The sequence below is a fragment of the Scyliorhinus torazame genome, chromosome 5 (assembly GCF_047496885.1).
Source record: "Scyliorhinus torazame isolate Kashiwa2021f chromosome 5, sScyTor2.1, whole genome shotgun sequence".
In the NCBI taxonomy this organism is placed as follows: Eukaryota; Metazoa; Chordata; class Chondrichthyes; order Carcharhiniformes; family Scyliorhinidae; genus Scyliorhinus; species Scyliorhinus torazame.
The window spans coordinates 289103173-289128628 of NC_092711.1; the positions used below are offsets into that span (position 1 = coordinate 289103173).

General features: G+C 50.1%; 1 protein-coding gene across 4 annotated transcripts in view; it reads left to right on the forward strand.

Moving 5' to 3' along the window:
• The window catches only part of LOC140421194 (neuronal migration protein doublecortin-like), a 263203-nt gene that overhangs the window by 217719 nt on the left and 20028 nt on the right, over positions 1–25456 (forward strand). For 3 of the 4 annotated variants that reach the window (XM_072505703.1, XM_072505704.1, XM_072505701.1), the window contains exons 5-6: positions 2095–2133; positions 5992–6105. In XM_072505703.1, the coding sequence (XP_072361804.1) occupies positions 2095–2133; positions 5992–6105 (153 nt within the window). The remainder of the gene's footprint in view (positions 1–2094; positions 2134–5991; positions 6106–25456) is intronic. The other variant, XM_072505705.1, reaches the window with a different exon arrangement.

Genomic DNA, 25456 nt, shown 5'->3' on the forward strand with positions numbered 1-25456 from the left:
ACTCTTTTCTTACTTCTTTGGAACAAGTTTCACCAAGCTGGAAAGTTCACATGAAAATTAATTAAGACAATAACCTTATTTTCCTTTTATTGCTTAAATTCCAGGTAGGATATGTAATTGAACATTGTTAGTTTGTCATTTGTATCAATTTTTGACAGCAATACGACGAAGTATGTTCACAATCTCCAGAAATATTTTTTTGGGTTAGAATACATAATTATCAGAATTGCGTAATCATAGGGCAGCACGGTGGCACAGTGGTTAGCACTGCTGCCTCACAGTGCCGAGGAGCCGGTTTCGATCCTGGCCCCGGGTCACTGTCCGCGTGGAGTTTGCACATTCTCCCCGTGTCTGCGTGGGTTTCACCCCCACAACCCAAAGATGTGCAAGGTAGGTGGATTGGCCACGCTAAATTGCCCCTTAATTGGAATTCTTTTTTAAGTTGCATAATCATATGTAGACCTAACCAATCAGGGAAATTCTTCGAGCAAATTGCAATGAAAAACTACAAAGCTGTGTTTTCTGGCCAGACATTTTTCACAGCTATAATAACATTTTGGAACCTGTTTACTAACCCAAAAATGCAAGATATTAGAATTGAAGGTAAATTAGGTGGATTAGTTCTTCCATTTCCCACTCTTCACATTTAATTGCAGTGACTGATTACTCAGTGCTTACTTACATATGCAAACTGGACTTCCACAGCAGTTTTCTTGCTCCGAATACAAGGAGGTAATGCAACCTTTAATGCAAAATAGTATAGAACCCGACTCCATAAATAATGCAAGAAATGTGACTGCACCAAAAGTGTGAGTTTGTTGTGACATCAAGCATTCTTAGGGTAGGGTAAAGGCGGATATCATCTTTGGTTATTTGAGTACACATTACTCTGATTGCAAAATGAGGAAATAGGTCAGAAGAGACCCATGAAAACCAAATGTAGTAAGAAGTTACATAATTAGGTTTGGATGCCTTTTTAATGAAAAGTATAACTGAGCCAGGCAGAAGTCTACAATTAAATCTTTACCGTCCCATCTTGTGTCGTGAAGCAGCCCAAAGGCCGGCATTCGGGACTCAGATTTAATTTTGAAATCCCACTCGCACACCCTGCAAATGTGATCATAAATATTACTTTTATTTATTATCCGCTACACATAGCGGAGGAAACGATTATACACTAGAAATGATGTACAGGACTTAGCAAGAGGCCAAAATATCCTTGTTAACTTAGAATGCTCAAAAGGAAATGAGAATGTGGCACCTGAGAGCCCACTTGCTGTAATTTAAGGATTATTATTTACAAAATACTCATTTCTATAGAGTGATCAGCACTTTAAAGAATACTAATGAATGCTTCCTCTTATTGTATAGTTATTGTTTTATAAATTAATATGGTGAAATTTAAACTACTTGGGAAACCAACTCGGCCATTTCTAACCCCAAAATTAATCTAGACCTCTATATTTGTGACTGGATTTTAAGTAAGGATCTGCTCTAAAGGACTTGATATTTCACTTCCAGAATGAGTAGCAGAACATGAACTTTCTAAATTGCCATACACCCTAGTGCGCTACTTTACAATTACATTGGCAATAAAAGTACAGTACCACCTCAAAGTTACATGCTACTCAGGACATAACCATGGGGAGTTCTGTAAAATGAGTCTCAATTAGTTTTGGAGCCACAATTGTGGAAACTAGTACAGCACAGACTCCCTTTGTGGAGACACTGTTATTTGATAAATGTTAATTTCTAGGACTCATTAACAATATACTAAATTTCAGGAATGCAACATTTGAGTAAAGAAGTTATTATTTGTACAGAACTATCTGGGACTGAAATTTTAATTAAGAACTGGGTGGAAATAAAAACAGATACTATTTAAAGTGATGAAATATAACATCAAGTAATATTTTGTTTATAGTGTGTTATAACAGTACGATTGAAACTAAGATGATCAGAACTGAGCTGAGAGAGAATTATTCCCCCAGAGAGGAAAGGAGGATTTTTTAAAATACGAGAGAAAATAGTTCAGAAGTTTGCCAGGTGTTATGATCTGTTAATTGTCTGATTAAAGCTTTTGTACTCTCCAAGAGGTGCACAGAAGTCGGACGCTGGGAGGTTTTGATGTTGGTAAGTAAAGGATTCACTGGTGACAGATTTTCGGCAGCAGAAATGTTTGCAATGTTGTGGGATGAACATGTGAAGTAAGGCTGATTACAGGAGAAGATAGTCATTGAAATAGTGTTGAGTGCAGAAATCATTAGATACAATGACGTAGCTGTACCTTTTCCAACTATTTTGCTCTGAAATGTGAATATACAGCAGCAACATTATATTTAACACTTCTAAGTGCACTGTACAACTCTGACTAGATAATTTGAGAGTTTATTCTCTTTCTTTTGTGCTGTTTAGTTGCTCTCCTGTCTCTTTTAATAACTGTTGCTGTATCTCTTCAAAGGATGCCAGTGCCTCTCTCTCGCTTGCTGTTGCCTTTTTTAAAAATTCAATCACTGATGTTTCTGTTTTCAATGGTCCTTACTGCCACCTTTTCTTTCAGTCACTACTGTCACCTCTTGGTTGAATTTGGCTGCTGTTCTGCCTTGCTTTCTTTTGCTCTCCCCTCCTATTTCTATTACTTTTTGAATTGAAAGAATAATGTGCTTTGCTCTGTCTTCTGGTCTTGCTTAATTATAATCAAAGTGCAGATACAGTTGTTGCCCGTAGTTCAGTTGACACTCTTGGTCTGACTTGCAGTCTCTGAATGCATCTATTGGCTTGATTAGCCATATTTGGAAATGGAAAGATAAGACAGGATAATTTGTAGCTGCAGAACTAGAAAGAGGCGACGACAGATATTTAATAATATGGGAAATGTTGGTTGCAATTATAACTTGCATGTTACTATCTAAGATCATAAGAATTAGCAGCAGGAGTAGGCCATTCAACCCCTCGAGCCTGCTCCCCCATTCAATAAGATTATGGCTGACTTGGTTGTGATCTTAACTCCGTGTCCCATTAACCTAGACTCTCCTGATCTACTTTCAATTTACCTTCCCACAGTAGGAACTGAGGTTCAAAATCCAACAGATAGTAACCAGCTCACGGGTTCCAGCATTTCTTCCTTTAAAATACATCAAACATGTCATGAATCTGAAAGGGACAATTGGATTCAATACATTTCTTGATTGGTTTTTATATATATTTTATATATTTTTTAAAATTTGATACAGTTTAGCTTGTTTCTAATCCTATCAGCCCCAGGCACAACCTCTCAAACAGATTATCTGGCTTCATGCACCAGCGACTAAACATTTCAAAATGCTGTTTTCTGATGATTTGCCAGTTAAACTCAACCGATTGCAAAATGTAGTTCATATCGAGGTCAGACAGTTTTATTTCAGTCTAGCAGTTCCTCCGCTCTGGCCTATTTTGTAAGGCGCATTGAAGGTTACAGCAGCCCCTCATTATAACAGCCTCTGATTAAACCACATTCTCTGTTGCAACATATATTGTTTCTGGCTGCCTCTTTAATAGAGAAACCACATAAAACACCCTCCCTGTAACATGTTCCCTTGTGCAGTTCCCTCTTTAATGCTCTGAAAAATGCCCTCACAGGGAGAATCTGGTTTACAGTGTTTCTAATTAGAAACAGGTGAGCCAATCTTTTCCCAAATGAAATATGTATTGGGTAAAGGGTTTGAGTGGAGATTCAACAGGTAAGACACATGAATGTTAACATTTGATGAATAAGAACTCACAACAATTGCACCCATTTGCTAAAGAAAATTTCATTAAATTACATTCTTTGTTTTCTTCACCTTCCACCTCTTCTCTGAAGGAATTGGCTCCTTCCTGGACTGTAGCTCTGTAGGTTGTGATTGCTTCAATTTTTTCACCCAACTGCCCATTAGTCATTATAAGTCTGGCAAGCAATGGGGCTGATGCTAACTTGTGCAATCTTCAATCTTTCAGCGGATGTTGCTGACTAGGGATCCTTAGCATAAACATTAAATAATTTTAACCCCCACGGAATCAGAGAATTGTTGCAGTACAGAACGAGACCATTCAGCCCATTGTATCTCTGCTGGTTCTGAATGAGAAATGCACCTAGTGCCATCCCTCACCTTCTCCCTGTAACTCTGCACATTCTCCCTTTAAAATCACAAACCACAACCTCATGGTTACCATAGATACATTCCAGATTGAACCAAGTTGAAAGGCAAGAGCAAAGATGAAACTAATATCGATACAGACTAAATGACAAAAGCAAGAAAGGAGATAAAGCTAAAAATATATACCCTACAAAATAGGGGGGACCATAGGAATCACTCAAACAGGGCAACTGATTCAATAAAGAGTCCCAAATAATGTTGTTTGCGTTCAAGGCACTCCATAATGCCACAATTTGCTGCACCAAGGAATGATGAAATGTGACCAGATTTCAGTCCGATAGATTAGATGATGGGCTGGATTCTCTGGTTCCAGCTGCATGTTTCTCGGCGGTGCATGTTCGCTGGAGGCGGGATTCTATCCTCCCACCGCTTGTCAATGGGATTTCCCATTGAAAACACCCCACGGCGGCGGAAAGCCTGTGGCTGGTATGCGCTGCCAGCAGGAAAAGAGAATTCCTACAGCCGGAGAATTCCAGCCGATATTTCCACTTGGTGATACGGACAAGACCAAAAACAGCGGCCATAAATGTAAGAGCGATGAATAAATCAAAGAGGGAATTCAGAATAAACCTCTTTCCCCCCCCCCCCCCCAGAATAGTACGAATGTAGAGCTCGCTGCCACGTGAGGCAGTTGAGGTGTGTAGCATAGTTAAATTAAAGGGTAGGTGAGGTGGGTAAACATGAGAGAGAAAGGAATAGGATATGCTGATAATATTAGGTGAAGAACAGTGGGTGGCAACTCATGTAGGGCATAAATGTTGGCATGGAACAATTGTGCTGTATGACTTCCATTGTGCTGTAGATTTAAAAAAGTAAATAGCACTCTCTCAGCTTTAATAACTACTCACAGGCAAGTGAAGACAAATGCAGCCCAAAAAGTAGCAAATGTGCCAAAGCTCAAAGATAAAGATCAGCAGGTTTGCAGTTTTTCTCTGTGTTATGGGTACCACTGTTTAATATTGGAAGTAGAAAAAATAGCTATATCTAGAATCACTTATTGTGGGAACAATTCAAATCCTGACATTTGTTTTGCTAGCAAACTTTTTAAAAATATAAAATTAAATAATGCGTGAGAAAGAGTGGTGGTGTCACACTAATTGCTAAGCAAAGTTCCTTTAGCCTTCAAATAGTGTCTTCAAACTACAGACCACACATGATTTATTAGCCACTAACGAGCAAAACACACAATCAATTGGGCCGAAATCTCTCATTTCAATGCACAATGTGTCAACGTTTGCATTTATCAGACAGAGGCAACACCACAGTATGGAATAGTGTTCCCCACACAAGCCTCACTGCCTCCAAACCTGCCTTTCAATTAATGTCATCACCTAGCCGGCCTACAAGCCATACATGGTTCAGGTGTAGAATTTTTAAATTGCCATGGGGAGATAGTGGGCTTGAGAACCCAGATTGAGCTCTTGGCTGAATCTAGGTCAATCAAATGGCCTCCTTGCAATCTTCTGTGGCTATACCTTCTTTTGCAATTTATCTAACATACAAAAATGATCATGATAACTTCATGGTAAAGATCCAGCTAATAATTGCTCTCTGAATTGTCTCTCAATCAATACTATAACTTCTTCTATAAATGAGTTGTGGCAAAATAGCCAAATGCATCTCAATTCTCAACCAGTACTGTCAACGCACACATTTTATTGCAGTTGTAATATAGAAATACACAACATGAGTGGTCAAGATCTCCCAGGGAATCAAGCAAATAGCCAGGAAGTCAGATTGAAAATTGTTAATTGTCACTTATTATCATTTGTGAGAGGCTATTATTAAATGTGACTTTTTTCTACTTTGACAACAGAATGCCGTGTGGTGAAAACAAACACTGGTGGTAAATCAGCTAATGCCTCACAAACCCGGTCCACCAGTAAGAGCTCTGGAGCTTCACGTCGTAGTAAGTCTCCTGCCGACTCTGGTAAGCGGACTCTGTTAATACTTCAAAGGCCAGAGAGTTTGTCACAATACAGAAAAAAAATTAGATTAATATTAACTGACAAGTGAGTGCCCAAGCGAACATGAATTGGAAGATGAAGGAATGTTCTTCCACTTCCAAATAGATGCGTCTCCATCCGTAACATAGGCAAAATAAAGCATGCAAAGAAATCAATCCACAGTTGGATTGGATTGGATTTGTTTATTGTCACGTGTACCGAGGTACAGTGAAAATTATTTTTCTGCGAGCAGCTCAACAGATCATTTAGTACATGAAAATAAAATAAAATAAAAAGAAAATACATAATAGGGTAACACAAGGTACACAATGTAAATACATACAGTTACAACATGTTCAGATGCAGCTTGCGAAAAGGGGATTCCTTGTGTTAATTATTCATATTAATTTTAATACATCTTGCTTCATGTTTTTGTATGATTTCCCTGGTAAAATATTTTCAGGGGTGGGGAGGCATGACCTCGTGCATAGGCAAAGCTTCATTATGTGGCAGTATTTAAAGCAAAACTTCGATAATGGGGTAATGACAGTGTCAGTACTCTTCAGACTGGCCTGGGTTCCTCTATTATCTGATGTCCATTAATGCTACATTTTATAATGATAATACTGATTAAAACCTTGAATGTTTTAATGAATACCTAGACACGGTTTGGCAGTATCTTAGAAAAGATATAGGGCCTGAAATTAAATGGGGTGTCTCTGACGCTTTGGCGAGAGTCTGGGAGAAGCCCTACAGGATTTCAGGGCCACAGCTATCATTTAATAATCTACGTGGCAGTGGTTAGCACTGCTGCTACATGGAGCCGAGGACCTGGGTTCCATCCCGGCCCCGGGTCACTGTCCGTGTGGAGTTTGCACATTCTCCCGTGTCTGCATGGGTCTCACCCCCATAACCCAAAGATGTGTACGGTAGGTGGATTAGCCACGCTAAATTGCCCCTTAATTGGACATTTTTTTAAAAAATTACATTTTTAAAAATCTACGTGGCAATGGCAAAATTACTTCACACATGTCAAGCTAACGACCCCCGTCTGTCTTTGCAGATTTGACGATTTTTTTTGAAGTTAAGCTAGCTTATATCCATAGTATCCTCATCAAGCGGAACAATTAGATGAGAAAAGAAAAAGAAAAGACTAAAAAAAAATCTATGGGCGCGATTTAATAAAAAATATCAGGGATCATTCTGGGTGGGATTAGTGGGTTCGTTCCTGGCGCTTGTAGTTCCAGGAACGACCTAGCTATCTAATGGCACTTTGTTGCTATTTCAGCCCCCTGCGGGGAATGCCCCCCCACCCCGAGGCCACACTTAGAGTCATTTCCTGCACTGAGGAGCTCCGTCACTGAAGGAAGAGGTCAGAGCACTATTTTTAAATGACGCCCCGATCTCTAGATCCTCAGAACTCCCCAATGCCCCAACCAACCTATAAGGGGGTCCTCGGGAGTGGGGTGGGCATGCCCAGCTCCAACGGGCATGGCACCCCAAGACGCAATTCTCGGTGCAGGCAAAATTCCAGCATGGCACCTTGGCACTGCTAGCTTGGCACCCTGGCAATGCCCCTTCCAGCCTGACAGTGCCATCTGGATACCCTGTTAGGGCCATGGAGGCACCCAGGTGGCACTGCCAGGGTGCCCAAGTGGTACAGCCATGGTGTGAGGCTGGCAGTGCCAAGGTACCCGAGTGATACCAGGGTGCCACCAGGCCCAGATTCCAGCCACCTGGGGGTCACCAACACCTGGGAAACCCCCCCCCCCCAAGTGCTGATCTGCCTGGTCCCCTTTTGTAGGGACGAGTGCTAAATGGCGCCTGGCTGGTGGATGCCAGGTGGCCATTCGATCCGGCAAAGACGTATTTAAGTGGGCTTTTAAGCTCACTTAGTTATGAGAGTCTCGGTCCCGCCCATTGTGGGTGGGATCCAGATCGCGACATCGTGTGAGATCTAGTTAGAACTCATGAGGCATAACAACCGTCGGGAATCCCGGGAGATGCCTCTCCTGGGATCTACCGGCACGTCCCATCCAGATTCCAGCGGGATGCAGCTGGTAAATCGCGCCCTCTATCTCAAAGCCCTTTACAAACACTGAATATTTTAGCAATGGAGTCACTGTTGTAGGGAATGCAGCAGACCATTTACACACAGCAAGGTCTCACAAACAGCCATGTGGTAATCAGATCATCTGTTTTCGTGACGCTGGTTGAGAAATAAACATTGGCGAGGATGCCGTGAGAATAGTGCCTAATGGACTTTTTACACCAATGTAAGAAAGCAGGCTCCACGTAATGCCTCATCTGAAAGACGACACCTCCAAAAGTACATCACTCTGTTAGTAATGGACTGAGGTGTCTGCCTCAATTTTGTGCTCAAGTCTCAGGAGCAGGACTTGAAAATCCAAAGTTCTAACTCAGCGGCGAGAATGAGTCACAGCTAACACCAAAAGCAGGGACTGCTCTCCTGGTTCCAAACAGATTTTACTGCAAATTGAGATGATAGAAGTTCCATATTTGCCAGGTGAAATGGGTGCTCAGTGGTCCTACTGACGTGCAAAACCCCCATTCCCCTCCAAATCTATTAATGAAATGAAAAGGAAATGAAAATCGCTTATTGTCACAAGTAGGCTTCAAATGAAGTTACTGTGAAAAGCCCCTAGTCGCCACATTCCAGCGCCTGTTCGGGGAGGCTGTTACGGGAATCGAACTGTGCTGCTGGCCTGCCTTCAAAGCCAGTGATTTAGCCCTGTGCTAAACAGCCCCTAATTAACTAAGGGAACTTATCACAGTCATTGGTAAAAGGGTTAGGGTTCAGCATAATAGTCTAGTTTCAACACATAGACCTAGTTTCTCGTCCCACCATCCGAAGAGTCAGTAGGGATGACTGCCTGGAGGGAACATCAATCGGCTGCAGGCAGGACTTCTGCCTCCGACTCGAGAGAAAGTCGTGCTTTACAGAAATGCCATCAATCTGATTGGCTGGCAGCTCCCAAGACCCTGAAATGACAGGAGCTGCAGTGGACTGAAGAGGATGTGCAGGACGATGCTTCAGCCTCGTCCTAGGACTGGATGGCAAGGTAGGTTTTCAGGGTGGGGGGGCTGGAGAAGGGAGGTGCTGTGGCCACTGGACTATTTTCTTTGGTGGGGTGAGCACCGGAAGTCAAAAGGGGGCTTCTGACGGAGGTGCCTCGCCACCTGAGGCCTAAACTCGATTATTTTCGACTTCCCCCACACACAAAAATTCTTCCACTAGCCTAAGAATTGAGGATGGGTGGGAAATGGCCTTGAAGTGGCCACTAAAGGGCCTCAATTGGGGCAAGGGTGGGTGACCCATCTGAGGCCTTGCCTGTCCATGCATAAAATCACCGAGGTCGGGGCAGGCTGGATAGCAGAGGGAATCCCATTCCTTCAATTTCATGCTCCCCTTCCCCACCCCCTCCCTACTGGTGGAGGAGTGTGAAATTGAGGCAATAATCATACAGGCGTTCTCCTAACTGCAGTGCCTGAAAATCATAATTAGAAGTACAAGCTACGCACATTGGCCGTAATTGTGCAAAATAAACAGGAGACATGCATAAACAAACAAACCACATACCCAGTGCTGTAAATGGCAATTAAGTCTTCATTTAATTTCGAAAAGGAAAGAAGCACTACCCTGTAACAGCTGAAAACTACCCAAAAACTCAACCACATGATTTGGCCTTCAAGGCATCCTGTTCTGCACAAATTATTTTACACTTCACTTGACGCCTCCCATCCTTGGCTTTTTGTCAGTACGCTCAAATTCCTTAGATCAAACTGAGGAACAGGTCTATTCCAGCACCCCTTTGCATTCATGTTCCCGGGTGTAGCACACAAAGACTCAGTGAGACGAATAGAGTGAAGTCGATGAGGCTTTATTAAGCGTGCCTGTTCCCCAGCAGCCCGATAGTAAACTGGCCTGCGGGGGAAGACACCGGCTTCTTATACTTCGCCTTCAGGGCGGAGCTTGAAGTCAACGGACAACCAGGACCCGGGATCTGTCAGCCAATGACATTAGGGCTTCCAGTCCCACATGACCCCCAATACATACTACCACATTCACCCCTTGTCAAAAATGAACCCGGCGGGGTGATGCTTCGTATGGTGGTAAGGGTTTACAGGGCTAGTCCTGGGAGGATAGAACATTTACATGGTAGTACAGTATTGGACAGTTTCGTCCTGTTACAACTATTTACAGAGGGTATAGGAAAAACAAAATGTTCTTTGAACAGTCCATCTTTGTTTTACATCGACGCCACAAGTCGGTCGGGCGGTCTGGTCGTCCGTGTCGATCGCCTCGGCCCCGGCGGCGGTGGTGGTGCTTGTACCAGTGTTGTCGCCTCCAGGAGCCGTACGGTTTCAGCTGTCGGTGCAAAGGGGAGGGGGACTGATCCTCCTGGGAAGGGGGCGGTCGTGGGGTGCGGCGGTGGCAGGAAGGGGGGCGGTTGGGTTGATGGTGTCGGGGGGGTGTGCGTGGTGCCGGCGGGCGCCAGATCCCGCAGGGAGACCGTGTCCTGTCGGCCGTCGGGATACTCCACGTAGGCGTACTGGGGGTTTGCGTGGAGGAGGTGAACCCTTTCGACCAACGGGTCCGCCTTATGTGCCCGCACGTGCTTTCAGAGCAGGCTGGGTCCTGGGGCCGCCAGCCAGGTCGGCAGCGACGTTCCAGAGGAGGACCTCCTAGGGAAGACAAGGAGACGCTCGTGAGGCGTTTCATTAGTGCTTGTACATAATAACGACCGGATGGAATGGAGAGCGTCCGGGAGGACCACCTGCCACCGTGAAACTGGGAGATCCCTGGACCGTAGGGCCAGTAGGACGGCCTTCCAGACCGTGCCATTCTCCCTTTCTAATTGCCCGTTCCCCCGGGGGTTGTAGCTGGTCGTCCTGCTTGAGGCTATGCCCTTGCTGAGCAGGAACTGGCGCAGCTCGTCACTCATGAAAGAGGACCCCCTGTCGCTGTGGACGTATGCGGGGTAACCGAACAGTGTGAAGATGCTGTTCAGGGCTTTAATGACTGTGGCCGCGGTCATGTCGGAGCAGGGAATGGCAAAAGGGAAGCGGGAGTATTCGTCCACTACATTAAGGAAATATGCGTTGCGGTCGGTGGAGGGGAGGGGCCCTTTGAAATCGAGACTGAGGCGTTCAAAGGGGCGGGAAGCCTTAATCAGGTGCGCTCCATCTCGCCTGAAAAAATGCGGCTTGCATTCCGCGCAGATGTGGCAGTCCCTTGTGACTGTACGGACCTCTTCTAAAGAGTATGGGAGATTGCGGGACTTGATGAAGTGGTAAAACCGAGTGACCCCCGGGCGGCAGAGGTCCTCGTGGAGGGCTTGGAGGCGGTCTATTTGTGTGTTGGCACATGTGCCGCGGGATAGGGCATCGGACGGCTCGTTCAGCTTTCCGGGCCGGTACAAGATCTCATAGTTGAAGGTGGAGAGCTCGATCCTCCACCTTAAGATCTTGTCATTTTAAATTTTGCCCCGCTGTGCATTATCAAACAAGAAGGCTACCGACCGTTGGTCAGTGAGGAGAGTGAATCTCCTGCCGGCCAGGTAATGCCTCCAATGTCGCACAGCTTCCACTATGGCTTGGGCTTCCTTTTCCACTGAGGAGTGGCGGATTTCTGAGGCGTGGAGGGTTCGGGAGAAGAAGGCCACGGGTCTGCCCGCTTGGTTAAGGGTGGCCGCTAGAGCTAAGTCGGAGGCGTCGCTCTCGACCTGGAAGGGGAGGGACTCGTCGATGGCGCGCATCGTGGCCTTTGCGATGTCCGCTTTGATGCGGCTGAAGGCCTGGCAAGCCTCTGTCGACAGAGGGAAGGTCGTGGTCTGTATTAGGGGGCGGGCCTTGTCTGCGTACTGGGGGACCCACTGGGCGTAGTACGAAAAGAACCCCAGGCAGCGTTTCAGGGCTTTTGGGCAGTGCGGGAGGGGGAATTCCATGAGTGTGCCCATACGTTCGGGGTCGGGGCCTATTATCCCATTGCGTACTATGTAGCCCAGAATGGCTAGCCGATCGGTGCTAAAAACGCACTTGTCCTCGTTGTACGTGAGGTTCAAGGCTTTGGCGGTCTGGAGGAATTTTTGGAGGTTGGCGTCGTGGTCCTGCTGATCGTGGCCGCAGATGGTTACGTTGTCGAGGTACGGGAACATGGCCCGTAACCCATGTTGATCAACCATCCGGTCCATTTCCCGTTGGAAGACCGAGACCCCGTTTGTGACGCCAAAAGGGACCCGTAGGAAATGGTATAATCGCCCGTCTGCCTCGAAGGCTGTGTACTTGCGGTCACTTGGGCGGATGGGGAGCTGATGGTAGGCGGACTTGAGGTCCACGGTGGAGAAGACTTTATACTGGGCAATCCGATTGACCATGTCGGATATGCGGGGGAGAGGGTACGCGTCTAATTGTGTGTACCTGTTGATGGTCTGGCTATAGTCAATGACCATCCTTTGTTTCTCCCCTGTCTTCACTACTACCACCTGCGCTCTCCAGGGACTATTGCTCGCCTGGATTATGCCCTCCTTTAGTAGCCGCTGGACTTCGGACCGAATGAAGGTCCGGTCCTGGGCGCTGTACCGTCTGCTCCTAGCGGCGACGGGTTTGCAATCCGGGGTGAGGTTCGCAAACAAGGACGGGGGTTGCACCTTGAGGGTAGCGAGGCCGCAGATAGTGAGTGGGGGTATGGGGCCGCCGAATTTAAACGTAAGGCTCTGTATATTACATTGGAAATCTAATCCCAGCAAGGCGGGGGCACAGAGTTGGGGAAGGACGTTAAGTTTGTAGTTTTTGAACTCCCTCCCCTGCACCGTTAGGGTAACTATGCAGAATCCCTGGATCTGTACGGAGTGGGATCCTGCAGCTAGGCAAATCTTTTGTGCGCTGGGATAGGTGGTTAAGGAACAGCGTCTTACCGTGTCGGGGTGTATAAAACTTTCCGTGCTCCCGGGGTCGACTAGGCATGGCGTCTCGTGGCCGTTAATTAGGACCGTTGTCGTCGTCGTCTGGAGAGTCCGGGGCCGAGCCTGATCGAGCGTAACCAAAGCGAGCCGTGGTTGTAGTAGTGGGGTGGGGTCCGTTGTTGCCGTCCAAGATGGCGTCGGGGATGGACAAAATGGCCGCCCCCATACATCGCACGTGGCTGGGGGGTCACAAGATGGCGGCGGGGGTGGACAAAATGGCCGCCCCCATGCGTCGTACAGGTCGGAGGCGGTCTAAGATGGCGGCGCCCCTCCTCCCCTCTTGTTGGTTGGGACCCAAAATGGCGGCGTCTGCGGGTCGCACAACGGCGCCCCTCCTCCCCTCGTGGTGGTCGGGACCCAAAATGGCGGCATCTGCGGGTCGCACATGGTGTGCTGGGGTGTCTGGGGAGCGCTAGGACCGAGCGGAGCTCCCTCACCACGAGCGCCAGGGCCGCGAGCGCTAGGACCGCGCGGAGCTCCCTCGCCGGGGACAGCGGTGGTCGGGGCCCAAGTCGGCGGCGCCGGCGGGTCAGGCGTGGGGCCGCGAGCGCAAGGAGCGCGAGGAGCTCCCTCACCGGGGACAGCGGTGGTTGGGGTCCAAGTAGGTGGCGCCGGCGGGTCAGGCGTGGGGCGCGGGACGGGGGTGAGGGTGGCGTTCGGGACGCGAAAAACCCCTTCCTCTCCGTGGAGAGTGTTGGCCGGGACCCAAAGCGGGAGTGCCGGCGGCGGGTCGTACATGGGCTGCGGGGAGGGGGGTTGGGGAGCGTAGGCGGCGTGCAGGGCTCCCAGTTCTCCCGGGACCGCGGTGGTCGGGACCCAGAGCGGCTGCGCCTGCGGGTCGTACAAGGCGTGCTGGGGGGGTTGGGAGGCATAGACTGCTTGTAGGGCTCCCTGTGGCCCCGGGACGGCGGCGACCTCGCGGGATCGGCACACAACCGCATAATGGCCCTTTTTCCCGCGGCTTTTGCAGATGGCTGCGCGGGCCGGGCAGCGCTGTCGGGGGTGTCTCGCCTGGCCGCAGAAATAACAGCGGGAGCCCCCGGTGCGACTCGGCGTTTGGACTGCACAAGCCTGTGGGGTGTCCGGGGGGGGGGGGGTAGGGGGTTTGCCGCGACGGGTACGTACGGGGCCCAATGGCCTGCCGCGCGGTCGGGGCCGTAGGCGCGGGTATTACGCGCGGCCACGTCTAGGGAGGCTGCTAGGGCCCGTGCCTCTGAGAGTCCTAGCGACTCTTTTTCTAGAAGTCTTTGGCAGATTTGGGAGGATTGCATACCTGCCACAAAAGCATCGCGCATTAACATGTCCGTGTGTTCGTTTGCATTCACCGACGGGCAGCTGCAGGCTCGTCCCAAAATCAGCAGCGCGGCGTAGAACTCGTCCATCGATTCTCCGGGAGCTTGCCGTCTTGTCGCGAGCTGGTAGCGAGCGTAGATTTGGTTAACTGGGCGAACGTAGAGATTTCTCAGTGCTGTGAACACCGTCTGGAAATCGTCGGTGTCTTCAATGAGGGTGAAAATCTCCGTGCTCACCCTCGAGTGCAGGACCTGCAGTTTTTGTTCGTCTGAGACTCGGCCTGTGGTCGATCTGATGTAGGCCTCGAAGCAAGTCTGCCAGTGTTTGAAGGCTGCTGCTGCATTCACTGCGTGGGGGCTGATCCTCAGGCATTCTGGAATGATCCTGAGCTCCATAGTCCTTTTTTAGGCACGCTTAATAAATTGTAGCGCACAAAGACTCCGTGAGACGAATAGAGTGAAGTCGATGAGGCTTTATTAAGCGTGTCTGTTCCCCAGCAGCCCGATAGTAAACTGGCCTGCGGGGGAAGACACCGGCTTCTTATACTTCGCCTTCAGAGCGGAGCTTGAGGTCAACAGCCAACCAGGACCCGGGATCTGTCAGCCAATGACATTAGGGCTTCCAGTCCCACATGACCCCCAATACATACTACCACACCGGGATCATCACTACCATCCAGGTTGGCCAATTGGAGTTTTAGTTTAATGGATTGGACCTTTCAGATTGTATTGTACATTGATGACGTTATAGAAAGTGATTGCAGGTTACACTGTTAAAACATATATAATTATCTACAAACATGCACAAGCAGTACGAACAGTGGCTGCTGTAGACTTCTGGGACTAAAGTGAACTTTAATGGACTGACTGCACAGTCATAATGGAATGCGGATTGAATAAAGGCAGTTGAGTTATTCTGAGAGTTACATGCTGAGCGAGGTAGAGATTGTGTTGCTGGAGCAAAGTCAGAAAAACATTTTCAAGTTTTGTGGGTTGATTTAATTAAACATTAGTAATCCGCGTCCAAGTTTCTCTGAATATAAATGTACATCTGGTATTAAAAGTCAGTCGAACTGTGTAATTAAGGATTCAGTTTCCAAAGGTTGGAAGTAACATGTGGGTTCTGGCGCCTCTGTTGTTGGATTTCCTAATTATTTGGCATTTGATCTTCTACAGAAACTTAAATGCTGGCCCTAGAATAAACGCGCAGCACATCTTGTTAAAACAAATCACTGGGTTTGTGGAGAAAACCGGGATTCAGTCACAGGAGATGGCCTTGTTCGAACTATTTTGTAATCGAATTTGACCTTCAGAAGCCCAGAGTTCTGATTGGTGAATGACAGCTACTGCACTGTAATTGTTTGCTCCAACAATGGCAGTTTCAAACACAAAGGAATTGGTTTATGCATGAACCAGTAGCAATTTCAGAACTGGTAAAGGTTTGTCAGTCTCCTCCCAGAAGCAGACACTGTTCCCTTGAGTCATTAGCCAAGGAAATGTTCAACACCAGCAGATGTTCTTCAGTTGTGCCAATTGAATTTTTGATACTCTTGCTATAAAGATGGGTTTGTAACTGATTTTTAATTACATTTCCCCAATATTTTTAGCTTCGCATATCAAGTATGTTTTAGTTGCAAATAAATCAGTGACTGCCTTTGTTCTTTCAGCAATCCAATCATGGATAGGCATGAGCAGCATCCATATAAAATACTCAGATGATAATGAGCAAGCAAGCTAGTTGGATTAACGCACTGCATTACCTTAATCTTGAACAGGCTCTGATAAGGTTAAGAGGCACAAGTCAATCATGGTGTATTTAACGCAAACCACTTAGAATCGTAGAATTCCCTACAGTGCAGAAGGAAGCTGTGGTGATATACATCACTGTAAATACACAAGGGGTTAATGTAATGTAGACTAGATAAACACTAGAGGGAGCACCAGAGACATCATGACACACAGACATTCAACCAATAGGTCAGTAAGATAGGACACGACCACTGGGCAGTCATGACACACACAGAGGTGACACTACCACAAGGGGCTACCCATATAAAAGGACAGGGCACACATGCTTTTTCCCTTTTCCATAGGTGACACTCAGAGAGACAGGAGTAGATCAGGAAAGCATCACATCCACCGCATGGATTAGGGCAGACTGGTTAGTTAGTTGAGTTACTATAGTTAAATTAGCAAGAGAGTCAAACTCAAGTAGAAGAATAGTTAACGGTTTAATAAATCTTATATTGAACCAACGCCTTCGTTTGATGTATACTTGATCAGTTAATTGCATTGTGTGCAATCCGTGTTACCCCAGGGTGAACAACACAACAGAAGCCATTTGGCCCATCGAGTCTGCACTGACCCTCCAGAAGAGGAGTTTCCCCTGTCCTATCCCCGTAACCCCACCTAATCTGCACATCTTTGGACGCTAAGGGGCAATTTAGAATGGCCAATCCATCTAACCTGCACATCTTTGGACTGTGGGAAGAAACCGGAGCACCCGGAGAAAGCGCATGCAGACACGGGGAGAACATCCAAACTCCACACAATCACCCCAAGGCCAGAATTGAACCATATCCCTGGTGCTGTGAAGCCATGCTGTCCTTGCAGATCATTCTTCCCCAGTCTGTACATTTTTTACATTAATACATGGTATGCGGGTATCACTGACAAGGTCAGCATTTGTTGACCATCCCCATTTGTCCTTGAGGAGGAGGTGGTGAGCTGCCTTCATGAACCAGTGCAGTCCATGTGGCGAAAGTATCCCACAATGCTCTTAAGGAGGAGTTCCAGGATTTTGACCCATATTTCGAAATCGGAATGTTGTGTAACTGGGAGGAAGTGGTGTTCCCAGATGCCTACCGTCCTTGTCCTTCATGGTGGTGTAGGTCATAGGTTTGTGAGGTGCTGTCAAAGAGACCCTGGTGAGTTGCTGCAGTGCATTGTGTATATGTAAACACTGCAGGCAGGCACAGTGTGCCCATGATGAAGGGAGTGAATATTTAGGATGGGGGACCAATCAAGCTGACATTTTTGTCCTGGATGGTATTGAGCTCCTTGAGTGTTGTTGGGAGTTGTACTCATTCAGGAAAGGGAAGTGTATTCCATCACACTCCTGGGGCGGGATTCTCCGCAATCGGCACGATGTCCGCCGACCGGCGCCAAAAACGGCGCGAATCAGTCCGGCATCGCGCCGCCCCAAAGGTGCGGAATTCTCCGGATCTTGAGGGGCCGAGCCCTCACCTTGAGGGGCTAGGCCCACGCCAGAATGATTTCCGCCCCGCCAGCTGGCGGAAAAGGCCTTTGGTGCCCCGCCAGCTGGCGCAGAAATGACATCTCCGGGCGGCGCATGCGCGGGCGCGTCAACGGCCGCTCACGGCATCCCCGCGCATGCGCAGTGGAGGGGGTCTCTTCCGCCTCCGCCATAGTGGAGACCATGGCGAAGGCGGAAGGAAAAGAGTGCCCCCACGGCACGGGCCCGCCCGCGGATCGGTGGGCCCCGATCGCGGGCCAGGCCACCGTGGGGGCACCCCCCTGGGGCCAGATCGCCCCGCGCCCCCCCCAGGACCCCGGAGCCCGTGCGCCGCCTTGTCCCACCGGTAAGAGAGGTGGTTTGATTCTCGCCGGCGGGACACGCATTCCAGCAGCGGGACTTCGGCCCATCACGGGGCGGAGAATCGCCGGGGGGGGGGGGCCCGGCAACCGGCGCGGTGCGATTCCCATCCTCGCCGAATATCCGGTGCCGGAGAATTCGGCAACCAGCGGGAGCGGGATTCACGCCAGCCCCCAGCGATTCTCCGACCCGACGGGGGGTCGGAGAATCCCGTCCCGGATTTGTGATTTTCAGATGGTGGAACAGCTTTAGGGAGTCAGGAGGTGAGTCACCCACAATACCCAGCTTCTGACCTCCTCTTGTAGTCATGGTATTTTTGTAGTTTCTGCTCCATGGTGATCTCCAGAATATTGTTTTTTAAAAAATATATATTTAATAAAGTTTTTTAACACAATTTTTCTGCCTTACAAACAATAACACTCCCCCCCCCCGCCCGCCCCCCCCGTAACAAAAAAAAACGAGAAATCGCGCAGAGCAAGATATATACATGGCAAAATGATATATTTACACAGCTTTGTACACTGGCCCTCACCCGTACGTGCCAGTTTCCCCAACCCTTCATGTTATCTCTTGCTCATCCACCCTTCCAGGCAGTCCCCCCTTTCCCCGCGCCCTCCCCCCCCCCGCTCCCAGGACGTCTCCCTCCCCAAGGTTGCTGCTGCTGCTGACCGACCTTCCTCTAACGCTCCGCGAGATAGTCTAGGAACGGTTGCCACCGCCTGTAGAACCCCTGCGCAGACCCTCTCAAGGTGGACTTAATCCTCTCCAACTTTATGAACCCAGCCATATCATTTATCCAGGCCTCCAGGCTGGGGGGCTTCGCCTCCTTCCACATTAGCAAGATCCTTCGCCGGGCTACTAGGGACGAAAAGGCCAGAATGCCGGCCTCTTTCGCTTCCTGCACTCCCGGTTCGTCCACTACTCCAAATATTGCTAGCCCCCAGCTTGGCTTGACCCGGACTTTCACCACCTGAGATATTGCTCCCGCCACACCTCTCCAGAACCCCTCCAGTGCCGGGGCATGACCAAAACATATGGACATGGTTCGCCGGGCTCCCTGAGCACCTTCCACATCTGTCCTCTACCCCAACCGTGCGCTCTGTGGACCACCTTAAATTGTATCAGGCTGAGCCTGGCACACGAGGAGGAGGAATTAACCCTACCAAGGGCATCAGCCCACAGACCTTCCTCGATCAGCTCCCCCTCCCATTTACCCTTCAACTCTTCTACCAGCGCTTCCCCCTCTTCTTTCAACTCCAGGTGTATTTCCGACACCTTGCCCTCCCCCACCCATACACCCAAGATCACCCTATCTTGAACTTCTTGTGCCGGGAGCAACGGGAATTCCCTCACCTGTCGCCTCACAAAAGCCCTCACCTGCATATATCTAAAGGCATTTCCCGGGGGTAACTCGAGCTTCTCCTCCAGTGCCCCTAGGCTCGCAAACGTCCCGTCGATGAACAGGTCCCCCATTCTTCCAATCCCCGCCCGATGCCAGCTCTGGAACCCCCCGTCCATCTTCCCCGGGACAAACCGGTGGTTACCCCTGATCGGGGACCACACTGATGCTCCCATTGCACCCCGGTGCCGTCTCCACTGGCCCCAGATCCTAAGCGTTGCCGCCACCACCGGGCTCGCAGCGGTGCCGTCACCAACGCCCCCAGGCTCGTTCCTTTACAGGACGCCATCTCCATCCTCTTCCATGCCGCCCCCTCTCCCTCCATAACCCACTTGCGGATCATCGACACATTTGCTGCCCAGTAGTAGCTCCCCAGGTTTGGCAGCGCCAACCCTCCTCGGTCCCTACTGCGTTCCAGGAACCCTCTCCTTACTCTCGGGGTCTTATTCGCCCACACAAACCCCATAATACTCCTGCCTACTCTCTTAAAAAAGGCCTTAGTGATCACGATGGGAAGGCACTGAAACACAAACAGAAACCTCGGAAGGACCACCATTTTGACCGACTGCACTCTACCCGTCAGCGAGAACGGTAACATGTCCCATCTTTTGAAATCCTCCTCCATTTGCTCCACCAACCTCGTCAGATTCAGTTTATGTAGGGTCTCCCAACTCCTGGCTATCTGGATCCCCAGATACCAAAAGCTCCCCACTGCCCTCCTCAGCGGTAGGTCCCCTATCCCTTTTCTTGGTCCCCCGCCTGTAAGACAAAGTGCTCACTCTTCCCTACATTAAGCTTATAGCCCGAAAACTCCCCAAACTCCCTTAGAGTCTGCATGACCTCCACCATCCCCTCAATTGGATCCGCCACGTACAGCAACAGGTCATCCGCATATAGCGACACCCGATGCTCTTCTCCCCCTCGGACCACCCCCCTCCATTTATTAGACTCCCTCAATGACATGGCCAATGGTTCAATTGCCAATGCGAACAACAGGGGGGGGCAGGGGGCACCCCTGCCTCGTCCCTTGGTACAGTCGAAAGTACTCCGACCTCCGCCGGTTCGTCACTACACTCGCCATCGGGGCTCTGTAAAGGAGCTTAACCCAATTGATAAACCCTACCCCGAACCCAAACCTACGCAGCACCTCCCAGAGGTACTCCCACTCTACTCGGTCAAAGGCTTTCTCCGCGTCCATAGCTGCCACTATCTCCGCCTCTCCCTCCTCCGATGGCATCATTATCACGTTTAAGAGCCGCCGCACATTGGTGTTTAGTTGCCTGCCCTTTACAAATCCCGTCTGGTCCTCGTGGATTACCCCCGGGACACAGTCCTCGATCCTCGTGGCCAGCACTTTTGCCAGCAACTTTGCATCCACATTGAGGAGCGAGATCGGCCTGTACGATCCACATTGCAGTGGATCCTTGTCCCGCTTTAGGATCAAAGAAATTGTCGCTTCCGACATTGTCGGGGGCAGGGTCCCCTCCTCTCTTGCCTCATTAAAGGTCTTCACCAGTAGCGGGGCCAACGGGTCTGCATACTTCCTATAGAACTCCACCGGGAGAATCCGTCCGGTCCCGGGGCCTTCCCCGCCTGCATGCTCCCCAAACCCTTGCTCATCTCCTCCAACCCAATTGGTGCCCCCAAACCAGCCACCTCTTGCTCCTCCACCCTCGGGAATCTCAGCTGATCTAGGAATCGTCTCATCCCCTCTTCCCCCGCTGGGGGCTGGGATCTGTACAGCTTTTCATAAAAGGCCTTGAATACCTCGTTTATTTTCGTCGCACTCCGAACCGTGGCTCCCCTTCCATCTTTGACTCCCCCTATTTCCCTCGTTGCCATCCTCTTACGGAGCTGGTGTGCCAGCATCCGACTAGCCTTTTCCCCATACTCGTAGGTCGCCCCCTGCGCTTTCCTCCACTGTGCCTCTGCCTTCCCTGTAGTCAACAGGTCAAACTCCGTCTGGAGCCGTCGTCTTTCCCCAAGTAATCTTTCCTCCGGTGCCTCTGCGTATCTCCTGTCCACTCTCAAAATCTCCCCCACTAACCTCTCCCTTTCCATACCCTCTGTCTTCTCCCTATGAGCCCTAATGGCCCAGAATATTGTTGATAAGTTATTCAGCAATGATAATACCATTGAATGTGAAGGCCAGTTGGTTAAGATTCTGTCTTATTGGAGATGGCCCTTGCCTGGCACGTTGGTGTTGTGAATGTCACTCAACACTTACAAACCCCAGCCTAACCGTAGTCCATGACTACTGCATTATCTGAGGAGTTATGATTGGAACTGACCACAGCAATCATTAGCCAGGAGGAAAGGTGATGAATTGACGAAGCAGCTGAAGAAGGTAGGGCCTCGGGCACTACCCTGAAGAACTCCAGCAGTGAAGTACTGGAGCTAAGTTGATGGACCTCCAACAACAGCAACCATCTTCCTTTGTTCTTGGTATGACTCCTACCAGTGGAGATTTTGCCCCTGGTTCCCATTGACTTAAATGTTACTGTGGCCTTTTTGCCCCTGTTTGGGGAGTGCTCCATATTGCCAAGGCAGACTTCTTTCCTTGAAAGTAGGTACATAGGACGACAATAATCTGGGATCCTGCTCTCCCACCTCTTCCTTTTCAAACAAAACAACTGAAGCTGTCCTTGCATTCTGATCTGAGGTCACAGTTGTAATTAATTCTCTGTTAATATGATTACACAGCACATAATAGGTTAGAACGCTGTATCTAACTTGACAGTTTCATGGTTGCATTTTTCATCCATAGCTCTTGTCCATTTAATAAAACACAAATCACCATATAATCTGATTGATTAATCACTTGCAGACAATTAGTCCTTTAATCATATAGTTAACATTTGGCATAACCTATAAAATCTATCTGTAGTTTTCCTGTTTTGGAAAGATTTAAAATATGGGGCGAAATTCTCCGGTATCGGCGCGATATCCGCCGACTGGCGCCCAAAACGGAGCAATTCAGTCGGGCATCGCGCCGCCCCAAATGTGCGGAATGCTCCGCATCATGGGGGGCCGAGCCCCAACCTTAAGGGGCTAGGCCCGCGCCGGACAAATTTCCGCCCCGCCAGCTGGCGGAAAAGGCCTTTGGTGCCCTGCCAGCTAGCACGGAAATGACATCTCCGGGTGGCGCATGCGCGGGAGCGTTAACGGCCGCTGACGGCATTCCCGCGCATGCGCAGTGGAGGGAGTCTCTTCCGCATCCGCCATGGTGGAGACCGTGGCGAAGGCGGAAGGGAAAGAGCGCCCCCACGGCACCAGCCAGCCCGCGGATCGGTGGGCCCCGATCGCGGGCCAGGGCGTCGTGGGAGCACCCCCCGGGGCCAGATCGCCCCGCGCCCCCCCCCCAGGACCCCGGAGCCCGCCCGCGCCGCCTTGTCCCGCCGGTAAGGTAGGTGGTTTAATCTACGCCAGCAGGACAGGCATTTGAGCGACGGGACTTCGGCCCATACGGGCCGGAGAATCACGGGGGGGGTCCCGCCAACCGGCGCGGCGCGATTCCCGCCCCCGCCGAATATCCGGTGCCGGAAAATTCTGCAACCGGCGGGGGCGGGATTCACGCCAGCGACCCGGCGGGGGGTCGGAGAATCTCGCCCAAATGGGGTGGGATTCTCCCGCAACTGGCTGGGTGGCCCGACGCCAGCGCCAAGAGCGGCACGAACCACTCCGGCGTCGGGCCAACCAGAAGGTGCAGAATTCTCCGCACTTCCGGGGGCTAGGCCGGCACCGGAGGAGTTGGTGCTGCGCCAACCGGCGCCGAAGGACCGGTGCGAGTTGGTGCGTGCGCAGATCGGCCGCCGTGTTTCCTGTGCATGCGCAGGATAGTTCTTGTCTGCGCCGGCCATGGCGGAGCCCGACAGATGCCAGTGCATAAGGAAAAAGTGCCCCCATGGCACAGGCCTGCCCGCAGATCGGGCCAGGCTAACGTGGGGGCCCTCCCCGGGGCCGGATCCACTCGCGCCCCCCCGAGGATTCACCTAGCCGGCCTACAAGCCAGGCCCAGCCATGATGGACCATGTCTAATTCACGTCGGCGGGGCTGGTCAGGAAACGACGGCCGCTCGGCCCATCAGGGCCCGGAGAAATGCCGGCAAATCACCCGAAAACCGGTGCCGGAGAATACGGCAGCCGGCGTCGGAGCGGCGGGGCGGGATTCGGGTCGCCTCCCCCAGGGATTCTCCGACCCGGCGGAGGGGTCGGAGAATCCCACCCATGGGCTTTCACCCAATCAGTCTGAACTTTTAACAATTAGCAGCACAAAGATTTTTTAAGCGGAAGCTTTAGGGAAAAAAGTTAAAGCTGGAATTTTCCAGCTGCCCTGCAACATGATTTCTGGCGGTGGAAGCAACTCACCACTGACCGCTGGGACCGTCCGGTCCTGCCGAGGTCAACGCTGTGGCACGGTTTGCCTTTGGTGGGACCGGAAGAGCTGGAAAATCCCACCAACGTAGCATCCCACTCCAGCAAATACTAGGTCAATAAGATCATCATGAAGCATAAATTATCACAAGGTTGCTTCTTCTATAGTCAATGTCCAATCTATTCTATTGTGAACCGCTCAGGAAATGCACTGACTCCCACATTTAGTAGAGCAAAAATCTACCCCCATGAAGCTGTATTTCTCAAACCTAGCCATTTGCTTACCACAAATAATATTTACATGGTCCCATGGACTGTGGGATATTTAATTATGGCGTTCATTTTTTATATATTCAATATGGGATGTGGGGTATCACTAGCAAGGCCAGCATTTATTATCCATTGCCTCGCAGAAAGTGGTGGTTGGTCTTCTGCATGAACGCATAGTGGCTAGCACTGCTGCCTCACAGCGCCAGGGACTCGGGTTCAATTCCGACCTTGACGACTGAGTTTGTGGAGTTTACACATCCTCCCCGTGTCTGCGTGGGTTTCCTCCGGGTGCTCCGGTTTCCTCCCAGTCCAAAGGTGTGCTGGGTTAGGAGGATTGGCCATGCTAAATTGCCCTTTAGTGTCCAAACGTTTAGGAGGGGTTACAGAGATAGGTCGGTGCAGATTCAATGGGCCGAATGGTCTCCTCCTGCATAATAGGGATTATAAGAAGTGCTGAATTCTGTACAATGAGCATCCTTGCAGGGTTTGTTAGGGAGGGGATTCCAGGACTTTGAACCTGTGATAACAAAGGAACAGGGCAATATGTCTAAGGGAGTGTGTTGTGCTACTTGGAGGTGATGGTGTTCTGACACATCATCTTCCCTTGTCCTTCTCAGTGTGGGATATCTTGTGTTTGGGAAGTCCTGCCAAAGAAGTCTTGGTGAGCTGCTGCAGTGAATCCTGTAGACGGTACGCTCTGCACCTATGGTATGCCAATAGAAGAGGCGATTATATTAAACTAGTAGATTTTTGTTCACATAAGTTTCAATGCTATTCCTAGCCAGACATGCTTTATTCAATTTATTCGTAGAAATTGATACGGTGTCAACAATTTTCTGGGGAGCTTTTCACAGATCCACCGCCCTGAGAAAAGTAACATTTTGTCTGATATCCACCCACTTGAAACTTCTGGGGCGAAATTCTCCCCCAACGGCGCTATGTCCGCCGACTGGCGCCAAAAACGGCGCCAATCAGATGGGCATCGCGCCGGCCCAAAGGTGCGGAATGCTCCGCATCTTTGGGGGCCGAGCCCCAACATTGAGGGGCTAGGCCGGCGCCGGAGGGATTTTCGCCCCGCCAGCTGGCGGAAATGGCGTTTGTTGCCCCGCCAGCTGGCGGAAATGGCGTTTGGTGCCCCGCCAACTGGCGCGCAAATGCAGCACATGCGCGGGAGCATCAGCGGCCGCCGACAGTTTCCCGCGCATGCGCAGTGGGGAGAGTCTCTTCCGCCTCCGCCATGGTGGAGGCCGTGGCGGAGGAGGAAGGGAAAGAGTGCCCCCATGGCACAGGCCCGCCCGCGGATCGGTGGGCCCCGATCGCGGGCCAGGCCACCGTGGGGGCGCCCCCCGGGGTCAGATCGCCCCGCGCCCCCCCCAGGACCCCGGAGCCCGCCCACGCC